The sequence below is a fragment of the Egretta garzetta genome, unplaced genomic scaffold, assembly GCF_000687185.1.
Source record: "Egretta garzetta isolate BGI_Z169 unplaced genomic scaffold, ASM68718v1 scaffold297, whole genome shotgun sequence".
NCBI classification, from domain to species: Eukaryota; Metazoa; Chordata; class Aves; order Pelecaniformes; family Ardeidae; genus Egretta; species Egretta garzetta.
Genome location: NW_009260410.1, coordinates 54503 through 75540, shown reverse-complemented (window position 1 = coordinate 75540; position 21038 = coordinate 54503). Strand labels below are relative to the sequence as shown.

At 42.3% G+C, this 21038-nt stretch overlaps 1 protein-coding gene across 1 annotated transcript in view; it reads left to right on the top strand.

Annotated features, from left to right (window-relative positions):
* The window catches only part of PLEKHM3 (pleckstrin homology domain containing M3), a 75210-nt gene that overhangs the window by 22591 nt on the left and 31581 nt on the right, over window positions 1-21038 (top strand). Inside the window, exons 3-4 of the mRNA XM_009643545.2 lie at window positions 5572-5717; window positions 10900-11093. Of these exons, the coding sequence (XP_009641840.1) occupies window positions 5572-5717; window positions 10900-11093 (340 nt within the window). The remainder of the gene's footprint in view (window positions 1-5571; window positions 5718-10899; window positions 11094-21038) is intronic.

The window sequence follows — 21038 nt, the reverse complement described above, 5'->3', positions numbered from 1 at the left end:
TTTTGGTGTCTATTTAAAAAAAATTGAGTTTGGGAGTTGGGGACAGGAAGCTGATCTAGATTATAATTAAAGTGGGATTCGTGCATTGCTGAGGCAAATAATGTGGGATTTATACATTGCTTAGATAGTTATAAGTAGATAGGGTCAAACCCATATGGCTTCAACAGGGAAAATTTTCTGCCTTTAATCTGTTAAGTTTTTGGTTTGTGAGGTTTTTTTAAAGTCCGTAAGAAGCTCACAAAAAAGTAGGGAAGGTGAGTCAAGTGTCAGACTTTGCTTAGAGGTTTATGAATTTTGAATATTTATTTAGAAAGAGAATTGCTTTTGAAAAAAAGTAATGCTGGGAAAAGGACAAAATGTAATGCAAATCCAAACCTATGTAGGCATGAGGGAGAACTGAGCTGGATTGTTAGTGTGTCTTCCTCATGAGTTTGAGTTTTCCCATGGTGGAGTGAATTGGAATAGATGCACAGAAACACAAAGCCAGCAACTGAAGTAATTCTCACCTTCTCTTTCTGTTTGTGCTGAGCAGCTAGAGCAGCGTTGTATGTCTGATCTAACACTCTGAATATTTGCTGCTGTGCTCCTTAGTCTGTTTTATGGCTTTATCAAGCTGAAAGCCTTTTGAAGTCTGTGGGTCATTCTCTTTTCTTAGTATTGCATGTTGTTTCTAAATGAATTAGCTTCTAAGCTAATCTGTCACAGATTTAATTATGGTACACAATCATGAGGGAGTTGCTTTTTCCTGATACTGAGCAAGGAACTTTATTGAATAAGGAAAACAGTTGTGTACTTAATTCTAGTTTGGTCTTCCACTTTGTCTGTTTCACCGTGGAGCTACTCCAATCTTTTCTTGCTAAAAGATTAAAGAAAAGGGTATCTGGATAAAAAGAATAGTTGTGTATGTCTTCCTTGACCGTAAGAGTATACAACACCCTGAAAGGGGCAAAGTGGTGTTTTCCATACTTTGCAGAAGACTAATTATATTCAACTGTCTTGGATTCTTCCTCCATACTGTCCTCACCACCTTAAGTCAAGGAGAGAGCCTTTTTATCTTTTTAACCTCATCTTCCTGTACTTTCCTCTCCAAGTCTTAGCACTTGGAGGTGAGCTTCTTGATGTTGATACTCCTGCTCTGCTCACAGACGTTCTGTTGAGAGAGGTTCATCTGTGCCCAGCAGCACTTTCTTGCTGCTGTTTTTTCTACCCCCTCTGTTCTTTGCTTGATTCCAAGGCTGTTTTGTTTTTTTGTGATGAAAGGTTTGGGATTATTCCTTCCCTCACTTTGCTAACGGTATTCGTACAGCTACATTTCTTCCCTCTGTAGCTTGCTCTATAACATCTTTTAAGTAGGCATGATTTGGGGTAATGATTTGCTCTAGGCTCAAGGTTTGCCAGACCTTTGTACAAATGAGCATTAGGAATACGTGAGAGAGGCTTGGTGAAAGTTGTCCTGCTTTTTTCCCCCATCCTGTGGAAGATGCTTTCTCTAGCTATAGGCAAGTGAGTGCTTTCTCTGCAGACATGAAATGGTCCCTTCCCCCACCCCAAACTATTTGTTTGGTTGGGTTATCAATCTCTGAGGTGGTCAGCTACATCTGACTGTCTGCTGGGAGGGGTGCACAAGAGTTTAAAGCCAGGACTCGGTACTACCTTTGCTTGTGGTAAACATGATGGCAAGTTTATGTACCTGAATGTCCAGGTGCAGGATTTCCAATGGCATTAAGCCGCAAGCTGTACCTTCTTCCTCTTCTTTTTCTCTCATGCTTGCTCTATTTTTTCCATCTTAAAAAAAACAAAGTAGCATAAGTGGTCTATGCCACAGAAATATGTTTGTCACACTACATCACTTTGAACTGCATAACATCAAAGAAAATCAGTGCTTTGATAACTTGATTTGAAAGGATTGTAGAAATAGCCATCATTACGAATCACAACAGATAGGAATGGAAAGGATGGTGATTTTCAAACAGCAAAGCTTGTAAGGTAAGGGAAAATGTAAGGTAGACGCCAGTGCCACATTCTCATCTAAAATACCCCAACCTTACAACTGTTATGTAGCTTTGCAGGCTATGATTTACTTGAGGATATGAAGAAGAGTGAGAAATACTCTATGTAAAAATGTGTTTCTGAGGAGCAAGGAAACAAACGTGTGCTCAGAGAAGGGCTGGAATAAGGGAAAAAGCAATGCATGCTGCCTGGGTAAGAACTTCTTCCCCTTTCTCCTCTTTATAAACCCACCCTTCCTGAAGGGAAGGGCATCCACGATTGCTTGCCGAGACCCTCCTCACCCCAGAGACCTTCAGTTCTTATGGGGTGGACGTCAGGAGGAGGTGGAGGGAAGCCCCCCCAGAACTTCTGTGCTTTGTCATTCCTCTCCTGAGGAAACTCTCTCCATGGGCTGGAATGAGTTTCTGGCTTTAGGAGGTTACAAGAAATTAGGTCTTAACATGGTGACTTCTCAACTGCAAATGTTTTAGTTTAGGATGATGGCTATTCACATCAGAGTTTAGCTAATTCCTGCCTTCAGTCTAACGGACAGGAGCTAGGGCACTAAGACAAACTAGCAGCCTGTGGAGTGGCAAGGAGTGCACAGTGGCAGTTAGATGAAATCAGTGTGTCCTGTCCTCATCCCCCAGACAAGTAAGTAAGTGCTGGCTAGTGGGGAATGTTTATAAAGGTTCCAATGGCATTGCGTTAGGAGACTTCAGTCTCATTCAGACACAGCTTTGCCCCTAGCACTTCATCAGCTGCCCCAAACACATTGAGCCAGAAAATACCATGTGTCATTTAGCAGTCTCTGTTTCACCCATGTGAGGTGGTGGCTGTATGTAATGAATGTTAAAGTTGGAGCCAGCTGAGGTATGAAAACAGATGCTTCAGTGCTTTTCAGTGATAGGAAATTCAGAGGCAACTAGTGAGGAGAAAAGATTCAGACCCTTCACTTCTTTCAGCAAGGCTGGCACAGAAGAATGTGCTGTAATGAGGTATTGGTGACACAAACATCCTCTCTGAGGGCTTGTTCCCATGTAGCTTGGGAAGGAGGAATGTTCTCTTTCATAGATTCCTTCGTCATGCTCCATGAGGAGAGGAGTGGGCATACTTCTCTGTTTACTTTACTGAGGAGCAAGATTTACCTCTCTGGTGCTTTTAAAAATACGGGCTCCATAGCAACGGCGTGGGTACCTTCTGCAAGCATCTTCCAGGGCTAGTCGTCAGATGAATGTGTTTCATGTCTCATCAGCTGTTCAAAACCTTCACCTTTACATATGAATGCATTTCAACAATTGAAAGAATAGTTGTGTATGTACTACAGAGTACTGATACTGAGCTTACTACCACACGTGCTTGCTGACTTCATCCGTTGCAGCATAGTGGAGCAGGATTGCATGGAAACTCTTTTAACTGACTAGTCAGGAAACTGCTTTTTTTAAAAAAATAAAAGAACAGGAAAGGAAACACGGGAAAAGTGTGCTTTGCACAGAGGGAAATATGAAATTGTTGGCTCCTAAATCCTGATCCCAAGCCACAGTCATAGGTCATATCTTTTGCAACACACTGCTGAATTACTTGAATTGACTTTACCCCTATAAAATGCATACCTGCATTCTTTCTGTCCTAAAAATAATACTTTGTGAAAGTTCTGCTAATATTTACCATACAAAAATGATTCCTACAGTGATGTTGTTTACAGTCGTAATGTTTGGGGTTTCTGTTTGATTGTTAGCTAAGATGAGATCACGTTTTTGCATTATGTATGTTGAGTTATACTACTTGAGATGTTTATATGTTTATACTTACGCTCTGATCTTATGAATGGTAAAGGAGGAGGCATTAACATAACTCTCTCTTTCATCAACTGACCTGTTCATATGTTTTCTTTTTTCAAAAAAGCGAAGGGGGAGAGAGAGATGGAGACAGGACGTGTCCCACACTGATTCTCTTGCTAGTGTGCAGTGCAGAGAATCAATGGCCAAATGGCTCTGGAGTGTGAAAGAGGAGGAAGTGAACTAATCATGTTGGTCAAGTTATTCTAATTATTTTGATTAGAGCAGAGGGGACATAGTAGCATCAGCTAATAGGGAGAAGGAGGAGTTCGTTTTATGCCTAGAGTAGTTGAGCTGCAATCTCTCCTCAAATCAGGATAACTCCTACTAGGGAAAAAAAATGCCTTCAGTGGGAGAAGTTACATAATTACACTAAACAAAATCACTTACACTGACAAAAGCAGTCAGTCAGTTGACTTCTGCCTGAAAAACTCTGTTTAACCAATACTTTTGCCATAAAAGTGATGTACAAGGTTTCTGCTAATCAGCATTACTAACCAGCTCCAGCAGAGACCATCTGAGCATACAGCACATGCTGGAGTGGGGCTCTGGTGCTAATTGTGTCTGTAACTGTAAATGTCATATGGGGACACTAGCATTTGAAGGAAAGGCAGAAATACTGTCATGTGTGCTGTGTCAAGAGGTGTTAATAACAACCACAGACATCTCATTAGATCTTATCCAAACATTTTTAGCCTTGCTTCCTGAACAGGTTGTTTAATGTGACTGTGCTGTCTGTCTTCAGCCCTCCACTCTAATATTAATTTGAACCTGTTGGCTCTTTTTAGCCACAGTTGAGAGAAAGGCAGAAGTGTCAAATACATTGAGTTTCTATGTGTTTTATGAAAACAGGTGGTCAGGTGAAGGAGAGCTCTACATTAGTTCTCTTCAACTAAAGCAGCAGCTTTTGACTACATTGTTTTACCCCAGGGACTCCACACAAGAGGGCATGAGAAGAGGCAAGGGATCCAGCCGTGAAAAAAAGCAGCCACAGTTGAGAGAAAGGCAGAAGTGTCAAATACATTGAGTTTCTATGTGTTTTATGAAAACAGGTGGTCAGGTGAAGGAGAGCTCTACATTAGTTCTCTTCAACTAAAGCAGCAGCTTTTGACTACATTGTTTTACCCCAGGGACTCCACACAAGAGGGCATGAGAAGAGGCAAGGGATCCAGCCGTGAAAAAAAGCATCAAACTGCTGCTCACAGTTATTATTCGTGGTCTGACTGTAGTTTGCTTCAGCTGTGCTAATTCTGTGGCCGACCCCCCCCTGCCACATCAGCATCCCTTCTGGCTGTCAGCAGAAGCTGGCTTGAGCTCCTCCAGGCAGCTGATGCTGGCCCATTCTGTTGTGGGGAAAATAGGGGCTGTCTGGAGTAAGCACAGACTACTTCTGTGGTCTGGTGTTTTCTGTCTAGGCTTCAGGTCATGGTTTTCAGAGGCTTTTAAATGCCCAGTGTCTGAAAGCTGGTCTTCTGCCTTTGTTTCTTGGGAAGTGCTAAGTATTCTTTGCTTTCTGAACTCTTTGTCATAGATGCCCAAGTTAGTGTATGCTTGTTCAGCGCTAGTCCAAGAATACTGATATTTATTCCTCTATTTTTAGGGAACGAGAAATGGCTTATTGATAAAATAAATAAAATTTAAAAAGGGTCTGAGATGGGGGCATCATTACGTTTCTTACTGCATCCTGAGTGTGTACCTCTGGCATGGTGTACAAACCCAGACGTTTCCCCTCTCTCTTCTCCAGGATGTCAGCGCTCCATAGGCTTGTCCAATGGGAAAGCCAAGGTGTGCAGCTACAGTGGATGGTATTACTGCAGCACCTGCCATGTGGATGACAGCTTCCTCATCCCTGCACGGCTGGTTCATAACTGGGACACTTCCAAATACAAGGTAATCTCCCTGCAGGCTGGCTTGCTAGCGAGTGAGCTGAATTGCTCTTTAGATAGAAACACAGACATTGCAACAGGTTGAAGGTTACAGGCATTGACTGCTAATACTATTGTCTTTGTCCCTCTTGCCAGAATGAGCCATGCTCTCTCAACAAGGCAGATGTTTTCATCACAATTTCCTTAGCCAGGCCTAAGGTGTTTTGCCACAGGAACAGCCATGCTGCTCTTTCTTGGTGGCATCTTTTCCATCATTGCTTATCTGGTTGTTCAAGAGATAGGGAGGGACAGAACATTGAAACCTCTCTTTTAGCCCTAATCTTTGCAGTTACCCTTGAGGAGTACCTGTTTCATGAGCACTAAGGTCTATGGATTGGCACTGCTTGGTGATGGGTGCTAAACTGTGGAAATGCCCACAGGAAACTGGCATACCCAAATGTGGTGTTTGCAAGGCCCAGTATGTCCTGTCTATTGATACAAACATTTCAAGGACACTAGAAGGACATTGTAATAGTGTGTGTTTGGACCAGACAGCCAAAAGTAACATAAGGGGAAATTCTACAGTTGTTCACTTGCCACACAAGCAGCTTTTCTAAAACTTAAGTAATTTGCTATTTGCTGCTGTCTAGGTGGCTGGTTGCTAGATAGGGGTAACTGATTACATGCCTCAAAGCATTATGCCAGCAAACATGGTAGCAGTGTTGTTTTGCCATCTCGGGGAGCATATGCTGAAACAATAACAAACTCATAAGGAATCCAGACCATGCTAGAGCTTCAGACCTTGCAGCCACTGTTAGGAGAGGCTGTTTGATGTTTTGTGTCTGCGAATATTATTATTATGGACTATTTGTAAAGGAAAAAAATAACCAGTAAATGCCCTATTAGAGGAAAAGCAGCTCTCTTGAAGAAGAAAATTTGTCAGACAGGGAGATTATTAAAAGGTAGCCAGAGCCTGCCATCAGGAAAATGATAGTCTTGTGCCGTGAAATGCAAGATTCTTCAGAGTTAGAAAGCTCCTACGTGTGGAGACAAAACCCCCTCCTGTTCCTAGAAGCTAGGAATAAATATTTAAGAGTTCTTTCTTTGGATGCTTCTACCAAGGACTAAACTTGCTAGCCCACGGTAGTATAGGTAGCCCTGACATGGGGCAAGTGGATGGTAGGGTAAAGACCTCATATCAAGCTGTCAGTAACACTGCCAAGAAAATCAACTGTTTTGTTTTCTAAACCTGCGGAGTAAGAACTGTGCTCTGTTTCCTGTGGTCTTGGTATAGGCAGTTGAGGCAGAAAAGGAAATGAGACTTCTGAGGTTAAGCATTCATTGAAAACTTAATTTACTGTAATCATGCTATAAAAGTGAGAAGTTAACCAATTTGCACTTTTTGTAGACAGGCAGAACAGCTGTGAGGTGGCTTGGGAACAGAAGCAAATTCTGTGCAGGTACTTTGCCAGTCTGTGCCAAAGTGCTCAGAGAAGTGGATTTAAGAAAGGAACACTATCCCTTAGGTAGGAAAACACTGCAGCATCCCCAACTATTAGAGCAGAAACTAAGGCAGGGAGGGAAGGTGAAGAGGACACCACGTGCCACAGTGGCAGTGTGACAATTGAGCTGAGATCACTGGTTGGATCTCCTCAACTCTGTTCCATCCATGTATAGCATTAAAATAACAAGTAGTTTTACTTTTGTGAAGTCTTTGGGGTTTTCCCCTTTCTGTTCAAAAAGCACAATACATGAGCCTTTATTTCTGCCCTGCTATACCTCCATGGGAACTAAGCGGTGCTTTTCTGAGATAGAGCACATTTCCTGCACTTTTACATCTGCATCTCCTTTCTCCATTCAGAGATAAGGTCTGATGTTTATTTCTTCTGTATGGTCTAAAAGGCCAGGGCTTCAGTCTTCAAAAGCTCCTGTGTTTCACCCAGTCTGAAATGTTTCCCTCAGTCCACCAAATGGAAGGAAAGTGAATGAAGACTTTGAAAACCTGCAGTCCTTCCCACTGCCACCTTTTCCCTGCCTCTGCAAGGGTTTCTGGGGTCTGTCCTATCTGTCTCTGGCAAAGCAAGCACCAATATGTACACTAGGACACATGAGCTTTGATGATGATACCATGTAATTGGGCATGTTTCTCTTTTATGTTTCATGGACTCCTCGACATCTGAGCAGCAGGTGTAAACTAAACTGTTGCATCAAGTAAGTAGGTTTAGCAAATGGAGAGGTCCTTGTCTGCTTTTGGTAAGGCTGGTCATGAAAAGACAGAAGCAGTAGAAAACTGTAGAGTTGTGTCTTCGCATACCCAGGATCTTGAAAAACATCCAATGCACTGAACACCTGAAAGCACCTGGGTAGGAAAAGAAAAATCCCCTTGACTGCAATGAGAACTCTTTGAAAGTACTTGGCAGTCAGGCATGTTTCTTCTGTCATAACCAAAGCAGCAGTTCTGTCCCCAGGTTCACGTTTTTCCTGTCACCCTACCATTTTCATATTCATGTTTTTCACATGTTTGTGTGGAAGGAAAAGAAAAGAGGCAATCTTGTGAACATCCTTTCTTCCTTTAACTTAGGCCAACTGTTTTCCCTGCTTGCATGCAAAAACCAGTAAGTATTGCAGTTTGGTTCAGGTGGCTTCCAGCCTGCACAAAATGCCAGACAAACACAGCAGGAAATGAACTCCCTGTGCCAGAAGGCTTTAAAGGGAGGCTGATTTCTGGTAAATTGAATTCTGAACTGTAAGTTTGCAGCCTCTAGAAAAGAAAGGTCTGGAAATGTTAGCATCCATCCTTGTATAACATTTAAAGTTAAACCCTGTTGCACTTTGCATTTCTGACTCCATCTGGCTTATTTAATTAGGATTGCCTAGTCTGCCCAGTAAACTGGGAGACTGTGAGTATGCTAGTACGTGTACTAGAACATTGGCTGGTAGCAAGCTGAATTATTATGACTGCCTGACCCTTCCCATTATAAGACTGCATTTCAGCTTCTTGTAACTTTCCTATGGTTGGCAATGTGAGTTAATGTTTTAAATGACCTGTGTGCCTGTGTCAGGCATGCAGAGTGAACCGACACCTACCTGTCAGCCAGTGATGCTGGCCAAAGCTACTTTTCCTGCAATCAGCACTCCGCAGGTACGTTGTATTAGCAAGGAAAGAGAAAGGTTTGCTTTGCTCCTCTCTCCTCAAAGGTTGCATTCAGACCACGCTGCACCAGAGCTGCACAGCAATACTTTGTCATCGTAGTGCACGTGTATTGCAGAGTCACTCAGGTGACCTCAATTCTGGCATTTTTCTGTACTCCTAATGTTGCAGCCTGAGGAGGGTTGCCCCATGCAGGGTACAAGTGTGCACAGGCGTGGGTGTAGTACTTAGCAATTGCCCTCTGGTTCCTGAGACAGCAGGGCGGGTGGATGAGCAGCCCATCGCTTCAGCAGGGGTTTAAAGCAAAGAAGGAAGACTACAAAGAACGCTGGGCACCGGGTCCTCCTGGTGGGAGGTGCTATTGCTGTACCAAGCATTCATGTGCCTCCTAGGGAATCACTGAGTATGTGGCTTAATTTGCCCATCGGTGGAAAAGGAGTAATATTTACTGTAGATACAGCAGTTGTCAGGGGATTGCTGAGATCTTGCAGCCAAATAGTTTAATGCTTGTAAAAGCAGGTTGTCTAACTGCAGTCTCTTCTGTGCACTGCAGTTAGCATGTCTAATAAAACGTCAACATTACTGGTGTTAGAAAACTTGACATATTTGGGGTTTGTAGAGTTTTGTTCTACAAAATCCAAGTTGCCTGTGCTGCTCCTTACGCAGCATGTTGCCTGTGCTTCCATTCAGACAGCACAATTCCTTGTATGTGCATTACTTAAAAGAAATGAATGGGATGTTTAATACAAATAGGTGAGATATTTAATACAGCTTCAGGGCCTGGGAAACCTATGGAGTTATGGTCTGCTGTATTTAAAATTACCCATTGTATTATCTATGTAGTTATTGCTGGGAAGGCTGGCCTTGGCATTATTTCTTGTATTTTTATTATCCATTGTGAAAAGGTTACATTTGGGACTAGCTTTCCCTGTAAGCAGCTAGTGACTCCTGTAGCTAGTAGCTTGTGCTGGTTTTGGATGTGGTGCTATTTATAAGGATGTATATTGTATTTTACCTACTTCCTACCTTACAGCACCAGAAGGGAAATAACATCCTAAATCTCAAGAGGCTATTGTGTGCCCTTTCTCCTTTTGTTAGCCTAATTCATCCCTCCCTCAACTCAGTGTAAACACTGATTTAAAGGTCCAGGAGGACTAATTGAATTGTGGAGCAAATAGTATTTCTATAGCACAGTTTCAAGTGATTTGCAGCTCATTTCAGATAATCCCATTTTTCTCTTTCCAGCTGTGATAAAATGCAGAAATAAGGAATGAGAGGGAATTTGGCCTTCTCACCTCAGAAACAGGAGCATCTTTTCTAGTGGGAACAAAAGTCCCATTAATTTATCAAGATTACAGTAGCTCTTTTCAGATGGAGATAGAACAGAGCACTATCATGAAAAAAGCATAAGAAAAATTTCTTGGAGATGAAACTTCGGGAGTGAGTAATACCAGTCAAATTCAACTTTATTTATCTGTATTAAAAAAACCACAACAACTTGATAGATGTGCTGCTGATTATTTTCTTTTTACATAATTTTAACCATACTGGCTGAGTGTGATACAAATGGGAGTAGTATTGTACACTGGAGTTCTATGCCCTGGGATAGTACAATGTGATTGAATTTGCAGTGTGTATGTTTCCTTTTATAATGTTGTGCTTTGTCACTTACCTAATCACTTGCTTCTTGCCAAAAAGAAAACAGTGAACAAAGAGAAAAATATTAACAGGGAAGAAACTTGGTAATCAGTTTTTAGACTTGAAAAACATCTAGTGAGCTATGTTAACCTACAGTGAATACATGTGTGGCTGCAAATATTGCTGTACTCTGGGTAAGTAAGCAATTATCTCATATGCTCAACTTTGATGGGCTTGATGAAGTTTGATTTGGCTATAAGCAGAGACAGTTGGATCTCTCTCAGCTCTGTCTTCATCTGTAATTGGTAACAGAGTAAGTTTTTGGACACAGAGAATAGCTGACAGATCACAGAGGGGAAGATCTGCTTAAAAAGACTTGGGAGGAAACCCTAGCTAAACTGGTTGCTTTATTTTTCAGGTATCAAAGCAAGCCAAAGAGTTCCTGGAATATGTTTATGAGGAGCCACTGATTGATATCCAGCAGGAAAATCCCATGTTGTACAAGCACGTTGAACCTTTGGCAACTGTTGTCCGCCTGAGACAGCAGTTAAAATCTCTCCGAGCCTATTTGTTCAGCTGCAGAGCAGCAGTGGCTGAAGATCTGCGTAGAAGGTAAGAACCACAGACAACATACAGCACAAGGATGTAGTTTCCTTGTCATGTTGCTTTTCTCCTTCTTTTTTTTTCCCCCCTCACAATCTAGTTCTGAAGGTGTTACCCATTTAGAAAGATGTTGTGCTTGTATCTGACTTCCCAGAGCAGTTGGGTTATCTACTGCCAAAGAAAATGGTTTTACAGGATTTGAATATCTGCAGTTGTTCTTGACAACTGTTAGCTCAGGAGTCACATGTTGTGGTGAGCATCTTTTACTCCTCCTGAGGCTTCCTGGCTGTGCATTGAGTTTTTTCAGTCAGGTGTGATACCTCACGCTCCCTGCCATGGCATCACAGTGTGGTAGCCGCTGTTGAGACCTTTGAAACACTTCACAGTATGGCAAAGCATGAGAGAGGCCAGAGTTAGCCACCTGTCCAAGTGCTTCTGCCCTCTTCCGTGATGCGACCTTGCACAAAGGCTGGGGCCAGATGTGGTACCCTGGCGCACATGACCCAGCATATGATTTATCTGACACCAGAGCAATTACGCTCTTGCTCAGCCACTGTCTTTTCCATCCACGATATGACCATGCTGAGTGTTGTGTTTATTGGAAAACACATGGTCACAGCACAGCAGAAGGTGTTTCATATTGAATTTTCTGTGGTGGAAACAGTAGTTTTATAAAAAGCTAACTTCATTATAGAAGTGCTGTATCTTAGTCCATTCATCTTAGTGCTGCATTTTTCAATCAAGCTAAAAATGAACAATCTCCTTAAAACCACCAAGCCACAGGTGTGACCTTAAACAAGCAGAGTTACTTTTGTCATGGATCTCTGAAAGAGATGGGAAAATGTCTCTGCCCATGCTTTACTGTGAGGTGGGTGGCTCCAGGCACATGTAGCTGACTTGGTGGTAAATGCATCTGTAAGTGTTTGTATACCCCACGCTTGTAAGTAAGACCGCAAATAGGAAAGCCACTGCTTTGAAATTATGAGCTGCCAAAGGCCAAGAAAGCAGATGACATCGGTGACTGTATTTTGAGCATGGTTTTTTAGGGATGAGGGACCTGAATTCTCTGGGAGGGAGAGGAGGCTGCATTCGTGTCTTTATCCCAGGTAAGGAGCGAGGCAGTCTGCTATTAGGTACGTAACCTATGTCATTGCTTTGATGAACTACCTAGAACAACTAAGAGCAACAGGTTTCTGGAGAGCACTACTGAGTTCTTGTGTCAGGCCCACTGTGTGTTAATATGTGTTTGTGCCTTACTGCTCAGTTCCTCTTATTTGGTAGGGCAGCTTACAGCATTTTAAAAATTAGGATGATTTTTCTTTTATTCTAGAGGATGGTATTATCTTTCAGAGATGTTTTGCTATTCAACTATAATAACTTTCCTATGCCATCCTCTTCAACTGCAATAAAACTAAAAGGAGAATAAGATTTGTTAAGGCTGCCATTCAGAAGAAGTGGCAGAACAGAAATTATGCTTTCTGATTAATGCTGAAGAAAAGAATGGCCTGATTAAAATAGACAGGAGGAAGCATGAGACTGAATGGACTTGAGTAAGAGAGTGAAAGAAGAGTGATCAAAGGAGACCTAAGCAGAGAAATCGATGGACTAGAGACAAAGAGATGAGGGAAAGCCAGGAGAAGGAAGAGGTTCATAGAGGGAAGGGGTCTCAGGAAATTAAGAGTTAATGAAGAAACCAGGACAAAGAGGGAGCCCCAAACCCTACCTCCAGAAAGGAGAGATGACAAGTGCTGAGGAAATGGAAAGAAGAGAGAATGGACAAAAATTAGCAGAGAAATGTGTGCATGGCCTTTTCTTGGGGCAGGGAGGAGAGAGGAGAAAACTCCCTGTGTCAAAATGAAACACCCAGAATGGTGTAAGGGGAAACTGGGAAATACTCCCTTCTCTTATCCAAGGGTTCCTTCACACCGTCTCCGATTAAAGCTCCCTGTGGTAGAGAGGAGTACCCCAGCCCAAGAGGGATTTGCTTTTGTACTGGGGAAGCATCTGCAGTTTGATAGGACTTGCTGTAAAAGCCACTGAATGAATCTGCAAAACACATCTCAGAGTCCAGATTCTTCTTGGTCTGTAAAGTCTCTGTCGGGATGGGTTTGGTGCTCCATTGGTCCCTCAGATGTCCCCTAAGACGTTTGCAGAGATGGAAAGGAGTAAAAGTTCTTTTCCCAGAAGAAGTTATTCTGTCCTCAAAACTGGTCCCAATGGCTTTGCTTTCTGCGTGTAGTATCACAGTGTGCAGACATTCACTGTCATTGTGATGGCTTTATAGAGCACAGCTGAAAAGTAAACGAAGAAAATATGTGATTTAAATTTCCCTTTGGCTCATGACATGGGCAGGTTGCAAGAAAAGAAGGAGTTTAAACAATATGGTGAGACAGCATTCCTAAATTTAGTACTGTTTCCTAGTTAGAAGTGAAGGCTGGGGGAGAGAATCCAGTTATCTGTCCCGCTCTAAAAACATTCTTTTTCTGCTTGGGCTTCACCTTAGTATGTGAATGACTATTAATCACAAGAAAGTGAACATAGCATCTTAAAGACCTGTCAGACCCATATAAACAGACTGAAACAAACTGTTAAGTCTCTCTCTAGGGAGAACTAAAAACAGACTGATTAATTGTATTGGCACCTTGCTGCCTTTGGGACACTGATAAAGCCTGCCTTATTAGGGAAAAGCAGATCACTCTGAGGTTTCTTTTATTAATACTATTTGCATTATCATCTTCTTTAAATCTATACTTTGCTCTTGAACCCAGATCACAAAATTAAGATGGCAATGAAGCTGGAAACTCTTGGTGTCCTCTGTGAGGACAAAACTGTTTACAGTGCTTACAAGTCACTTTTTTCTGAAGAATTCCAGATGGCTATAAACCAGGCTAGCTCAGAATCCAGTTGGCTTAAATGTGGAAATGTTATTTATAATGCCTGGTGTGCATAGATAGGTACTTTGGGAACTTTGAAACTTGGCATCTAGCAGAGAACTCAGGGCTGAACTACATCGTGAACTTTGAAGAAGCAAGTGACTAAGTAGAAAGAAAGGAAGAAAAAAAGGAAGGAAGGAAGGAAAAGAAGCAGAAGAAATCCTAAAAGTATTTAGAAGGCTCATAGTAAGAGTGGTCTTCATCAGTTATAATACTTTGTTCTCACCTATTGCTCCACTGGATTCTAAGCTCTTTTTATATTTGCAAGGGAAAAAAAAATAAAGGAACTCGGACTTGGCTGGGAGGAGAAATAAGGCCCTCCACCGGTGCGTATCAGCAGTGTTCCTCTGAGATTAGCCAGCTGAGACTCCAAGCATGTTGCTGAGCTCCCTGTTTTACAAGGGACATTGTTATGCCTAGTTTGCTGTGGCTGTCACCTCAGTATTGCAACAGACATAATTTCCCTCAAATGTCTTTGCTCAACAAGTTCTCACTTGTTTTGGTTGCCTTGCTTGTGTGGATGCTGTTCGGGCAGAAACACACAAGACCGAAACCAAGAGCCAACAGAGAATTAGTGCAAGTGGAGCTGTACAGATCCTGCCACCACCTGCAGATTGTGGGATGGTGAATGATGAATGAATGGCACAGGCAAACAAGATGGAGTCAGTAACATTGATAGCTGGGAAACAGTGAGAATCTCTGAGTCCATTAAATAATGAGGTTATTCTGTGAAGCTATGCTGAATGATGCAAGTTTTATTCTGGTTTTGCTTTCTTCCTTTTATCTCTAGACATAAGACACCCTAACTGTCCATATGCCACAGCCTCTTTTCCTGTTCTTTTTTCATGGTTGAAGGCTCTTCAGGTCAAGGAGCTGTCAGAATGATTTTTTTTTTTTTTTTTTTTTTTTTTTTTTTTTTTTTTTTTTTTTTGGGAAGTCTTCAGGTACCTCCATGTCTACAGTAGAGTAGGCTAACCCAGGTCAACCTTGGAGCTCTCTCTGGGCTCTCTGCTCTGCTCTCTCAGCCATATACCTAAACTTGCAATTCAGGTGTTGCTAGCCCAGATATTTTAGACAGATGACAGCGACACAAGGTAAGTGTTCTGCAGCACATTCCCCTATATATTAATGCTCATTGCAGTGTCCTCACTCTGTAAGTAAATCTCTGAATGGTGGTGAGAAACTATATGGAAAAATTTCTCTCTGGTTACTCATCTCTGTCTGATACCATTTGTCTATCAGCTCTAGAACAGCAATACATCAGTTTTACCCTAGCAAAACTCCAGTGCTGGATACATTACCTAGTGGTAGGTTAAAGAAAAACCTCCAGTGCCACAGATGTGTAGTCCTGGCTGAGCCTGCCGGTCTGTCAGCACGACGTGAAACAAGCCCAAATTCAGTTATACTGAACAATAGGGTCCTGTCACTTCCTACAGTGAGGCCTTAGACATATCACTTCTGACACTGGAGTAGATTACTTTCAAAATATTTGTGTGGCAATTGGGGAACCTGTCTAAACACATCACAGGAATCCTGATTGATCTTATGCAATCACTATACCACCAAATACCTCATGTATGTGAAGCTGGGGCCATGTCATCTTTCAGACCAAGGACAACAGAAGGTCATTAAGTCATGAGCAGACTGTCAAAGGAGGCTGTTTTCTCCATTTTCTTTGCAATGGGTAGGCCATTTGAAGAGTGGAAAATCCTAAAGCAGGAGAACGAAGACACAATGTATGGAAGTAGTAGACTGCAAAAAGAAAGTCCGAGCAGGAAAGGAACAGAAAGATGTGGTTTCATAGCACTTCAGGCTCTGAGTTAATGGCAAGACCAACAGAAGAAGAAAATTTGTTGTATGGGTGATGGGAAAGAGGGCAAGAGAGAAACTCATTGAAAGAGAATATCTGGATATCCTGAGTGGGTCCAGTGTTAAGAACAAACAACACCCCAAAGTGAGGAAAGATGAGAAAAATAAATGCAGAGAAGTATGCACGAGCCATTTGTTGGTTTATATAGATCTTACACTCATGTAGTCATTGCAGTAGCTGAACTTAAAGAATGCCTGTTGATGGAGCTCTTGCAAACAAACCACCTCTTTGCTTCAACTCTTGTGTCTTTTTGAAGAAGTAACCGTGCATGCAGGGTCCTTGCAAGTTAACATTTAAAAAAGCATTTGGCTAAAATTGTAGGGGGTGGAGTGAAGGTGGACTTTGAGCTTTTGTTTCAGCTAGGGATAACAAACAGAGCTGGAGCACCAAGATGTGTGCCAGAGCAGCCAGGGTGGAGGCAGTACTGCTGTCTGTTCAAGCCAAGGAAGGGTTAAAAGCACAAGCCAGCACTCTACCATGGTAAGCGTCCAGCTGAGGAACAAGCCAGAGTATATATGATAAGTTTTCCAGAGGACAGATGAGTCTTTCAGTTCATGTTAGCATTTTCCAGTCTAGAGGCACACCTGCATCTCCTTGTCAAATAGATCAGTAACATTAGACATCTTTCAAAATGGTAGTTTCCATTCACTTTTTGAGACTAGATTGCTTTAAAAAAACATAATGATTTTAAGAGAAGTTCCTGTTAGATGTGGACATGATGTTAAATATGACTTGTGCCATTTTGTCCCTGTGTTTTTATGTCAGAACTTCCAGCAGCAAACTGCAAGGGTTCAGAAATGCCTGACTAAAACGGAGAGCATTTTCTTGTTCTTCAAGTTAATTGGGGGATCTAAGCTATTTTGATTTCAAAATGAAACTGTGTGCCTCTAATTCTCTGCATCCTGCTTTTAGTAACAGTGGTACTTGATTTTGAGTTGGATCTGTAGTAATTCTTGCCTTTCACAATGTTACCGTAACCTTGCTCAAGTAACCACAGAGGAAAGAGAGTTAGTGTACTGCGTTTTAGTTGAAAGTTTATATACTGGATCAGGATTGCTGATGGATGATAAGAGTAACTGTTTTAACATAGGGATGCTTATGGGGAATTTCATAACAGCATGAAACAATACCTTACCTGGACACGCTTGCTAATAAATTGAGCACTTAGTGTGGGCTGAAGATACTTAGGAATGGCTGCTCCCAGAACATAACCAGAAGAGTGTTCATACCTCACGAATGTGAAATGTTTCGCAAACGCTTTTTTAGCCAAACCCATAGAATTAGAAAAAAATCATTAATCTGCTATAATACCACAAGAATTAAATAAATAAGTAGTATTTTGGTTTGGTTTAAATTCATTAATTTATTATTACCTTTTGACTTTCAAATCACTAGGTTTCCCAGGGCCCCACTTCCCTGAGTAATTTTTTTGGCTGGAAAGTTGGGGTTCTCCTCTCCCAACATACTTTCAGGAGCTGAGATTTCCCAGGAAATGCAAAATCAAAGGCCTGACTAAAACTATAAGAATTAGCAACACTGGAAAAAATCCTACCTTTTCCCCTCACCTCTACCTTAAATGAACAGATTCAGTGTCAAATGAATTGCGAGAGAAAACCTAGCAAGAGATGTCATTTACCCTGCCACGTACATTTGGGATAACTGGCAATTCACTGATATCCCTCTGTACTTTTAAAATCAAATAGTAGCTCCGAAAAATTTGAGCTCCTGTCAATGAGATCAGAGCGCATGCAGTTCCTGCCCATGTGCTATGCATGCAGCCCCAGCTGTGGCTGGTGCACACTGCACGGACCTCAGAGGGTCCTCTTGCCCCCCGTCCAAGGGGCAAAAAAAAAAATAAATAAAAAATTGGGGAACAGCGGTAACTGGCATGTCCTTGCCTGTCAGCTGCTTCAGTTTGCAGCGTGGTGCAGGAGCTTAAAAGTAAATTGGTGGCAGTGTAAGTTGCAGTGCCAGGGTATGAACTGTGCTGGCTGAGGAAATGGACTTGGTACCTGCGGTGCTGTGCCAGCTGTGGGTGTAGCAGCTTCCTGCAGAGGGGTGGAGAGGACGTCTGGATGTGGCCGCGTGCTGGACTGGTGCATCTGCGTCTCCCGGTGAGTCAGAGCTCAGTCACACAATTCTCAACCTGGTCAAACAAGACGCTCCTGGCTGGCACACGAAATCGTGGTGCTGGCTTCCCCTCCCCTGCCCCCTTCCATCCTAGGTGTCAGCAGGCTTTTTGGTACAAAAAAAGACTTGGTTGTGCCCACCTGCCAGCTAACTTGATTTCTTTTGATTTTGCTGTAAAAGGAAGAGTTCGCTCTGCTTATCACATTTGTACTTTGGTTATAGTGTCAGTCTTGGCCAGATTAATTGGTTGTAGCTTTAGCAGAGCTGTCAGGGTATTTAACCCGTTGGAGAAAAATTACCTAAGCTGATGATAAACAGGCTTTAAATGCAGAGCAATTACTTAGTGCTAACAAAGCACCATGACTACACACTTTGTGCAAATGCAAAAAGCAAAGTCTTATCAGTGGTTCTGTTTGCAGGAGGACACTAAAAGATAACCTTTGTTTGTGCAAACACTTACCTGATAAGATCATCCGGAAAGGGAACGGATGAAATTTCTGGTTCTATCTTGCCTGACGCTTACGCTTCAGATTACAAACTATCAAACAAAAAAGAATAATAATCACAATCTGAGAATGCTCAATTCTCTCTTTTTAGTTGCATCGAAAGTCTCCAATGGTGGGTTTCTTTCCTGCTTGTATTGATTACTTTTATTTCTAGCACATAACAATAAAGCAATTTAGAGACCTTTAACCAGTGGGACTTTGGATTTCATTGTTCACAGGAACTGGCAAAGCGAGAGGGCTGGTTAGCATTGAACTTGGTTTGTTCATTGCAGGCTTAACCCTGACTGGTAGCCAGGGTTTACAGCACAGCAATCCTGTGACTCACAACTGTTCTGTTTTGCATCGATGGTGAAACTGGCCCGGGAGTTTCCAAACTGTGAAAGCTTAAGGAGGTGCTTTTAGTGGGATGTGCAGTCAATACCATTTGCCTCTCAAGGGTCACAGGTCACATTCTGAAGCAGCAGAGGTTTGAGGTTTTATTGTGTTGAGTCTTAACATCTTGCGTTTGACCTCTGTCTAGCTCACTCCAGTCTTTTTCTGTGTTAAGGTTTGACTGAAAGGACACTGTTTATTGAATGCTTTTAATTGACCAACTTTAAAAAAAAAAAATCCAGTTTGTTATTGCGCATCAATCAAAAGATTTACAAAACTGACATCTTTTATTTTGCTTTCAAATAACTTATGGGAGATCTCCCATTTGCTGTTTGTGAAGGACCTTTATATCAAGGGAAAACTAAAAAGCAAGCATACGTTTTGGTCTTTTTGGATCACAGCCTTATGTTAACCCAAGCATGTGCAAAGCTCCATCTCATGCAGAAAGTAAATACGTATTTTCTAGTGAAGTGGTTTTTTAAGTGTAGTTACCTTAGCCTGCTCTGTGGTCTGTGTCAGATTTTTAGACACAAATGTGATTTTAGGTTGATTTGGATGCCATGTAGTACTTTGTCCGGATGCTAATGCAATGGCATGGTGTTTGCGTGAGCCCCATTTTGCCTGCTGTACTGTACTGACTTTGGCTTCCTTTGGCCAATTTCAGTTGCAGTTGACATAAGGATGGAGATGGCAAAGATACTACGTTCTTACTAGTTACGTGAGAGGAAGTGTCTGGGTTGAGAAGCAAGAGGCTCTGAATTAGTCCTGTGTGTGCCCCCTGCTGAAAAAGACTTTCTATGAAGCCATCTCCTCCTTAGGCTCAGATGACCTGCGCAGGCCAGCAAGCAGTTGGGAACTGGCTGTCATTTATTTTCTTGCTCACTGGACTACTTGATCTGTGTGGATATCCTGCCTCCACTGAAGTGCTTGCGTTTTATGATGAGGTTTTTTGAAAATGTGTTTGAGTTTGACATTCTGGTGCCTTTTATGCTCTTGTTCCCCACCCACTAGCGGCTGACAAAACTGTCAATAAACAGATGCATTTTGGGGAGGTGGCTTCACAGTTATGTTCAGGTAGTTGCTGAGTTTCGGTTTTTCTTTCCAAATGGGACTAATAGAAGTTTTCTGGAGGAGACCTGAATTGCAGATACGGAGCACAGCAAGATGTGTTTTTGAAACAGCCACTCAGCTCACCACAGGTGTGGTAAGGGTGCATCATTTATATTTTAAATTATCAGGGACTGAGCTGCCTATTTTTAGGCTATTTCAGTGGTTTCACACTCATGGAGCTGTGTGCTCTCCACCTTTGGTGACGTGGGCAGGTGTTGAGGGAGTGTTTTGCACCTCTCCGTGTATTGGGAACCATACACGAACTGGTCTGGTTGCTTCGTAAGAAATTTTGTAAATGCTGTTGCACATGTGAACTCTGGCTGCTCAGCCGTTTTTCTGTGACTCACCACAACCGAATAGTGATTTTTCGAGTCAATAGAAGGACTGCACATCTGAAGCTGGACCAGCCTTACTTACTGAGGGTTTTTTAATGCCTCAGTTTCCATAGCAATGGAAATAAGCACTCCTCTCACTTGAGTGCCGGCTGGGTGCATGTGTCTTTGTGTCTTGCATAAGACTGGGAGGGCAGTGCCTACTTCTTTTCCTGGAAATAGATTTGGAAGGGAGGAGGAGCATTGGATGCTGGCTCTGCAGAGCTGCTGCTGCAAGCTAACATAGCTCAGGGAGGAGGAGAGGTACAGGGAGACGATGACTGTCACGAGGGCCTGTGCTGGCTGAGACCCCCCAAAAAGGAAGGCCCTCGATCATGAGTTTGCTTTTCATCTGCACACTTTTTATTAGGAGTTAGACTTGCAGGAAATAAAATGCAGTCCTTCAAGGCGGGGGAACGTGATGTTAGTCATCGATATTAGTCGTTGACAATTTCCGCCTTATGGGCTATTCAGGCTATTTCCTGAAAAAGGAAATCTTTCATTAGCTAATTATTTTCCTTAGCAGTGCTGTAAGGGCATCAGCAAATAATACAGTTCCTGGCAAAGCTGCCGCACTGTTTAGTGCCTGCCTGTGCGATCAGGGGAGAATGATGGGGAAATTGTAATGAAAGAAATTCTATCAGAGCTGAAAAATACTAATG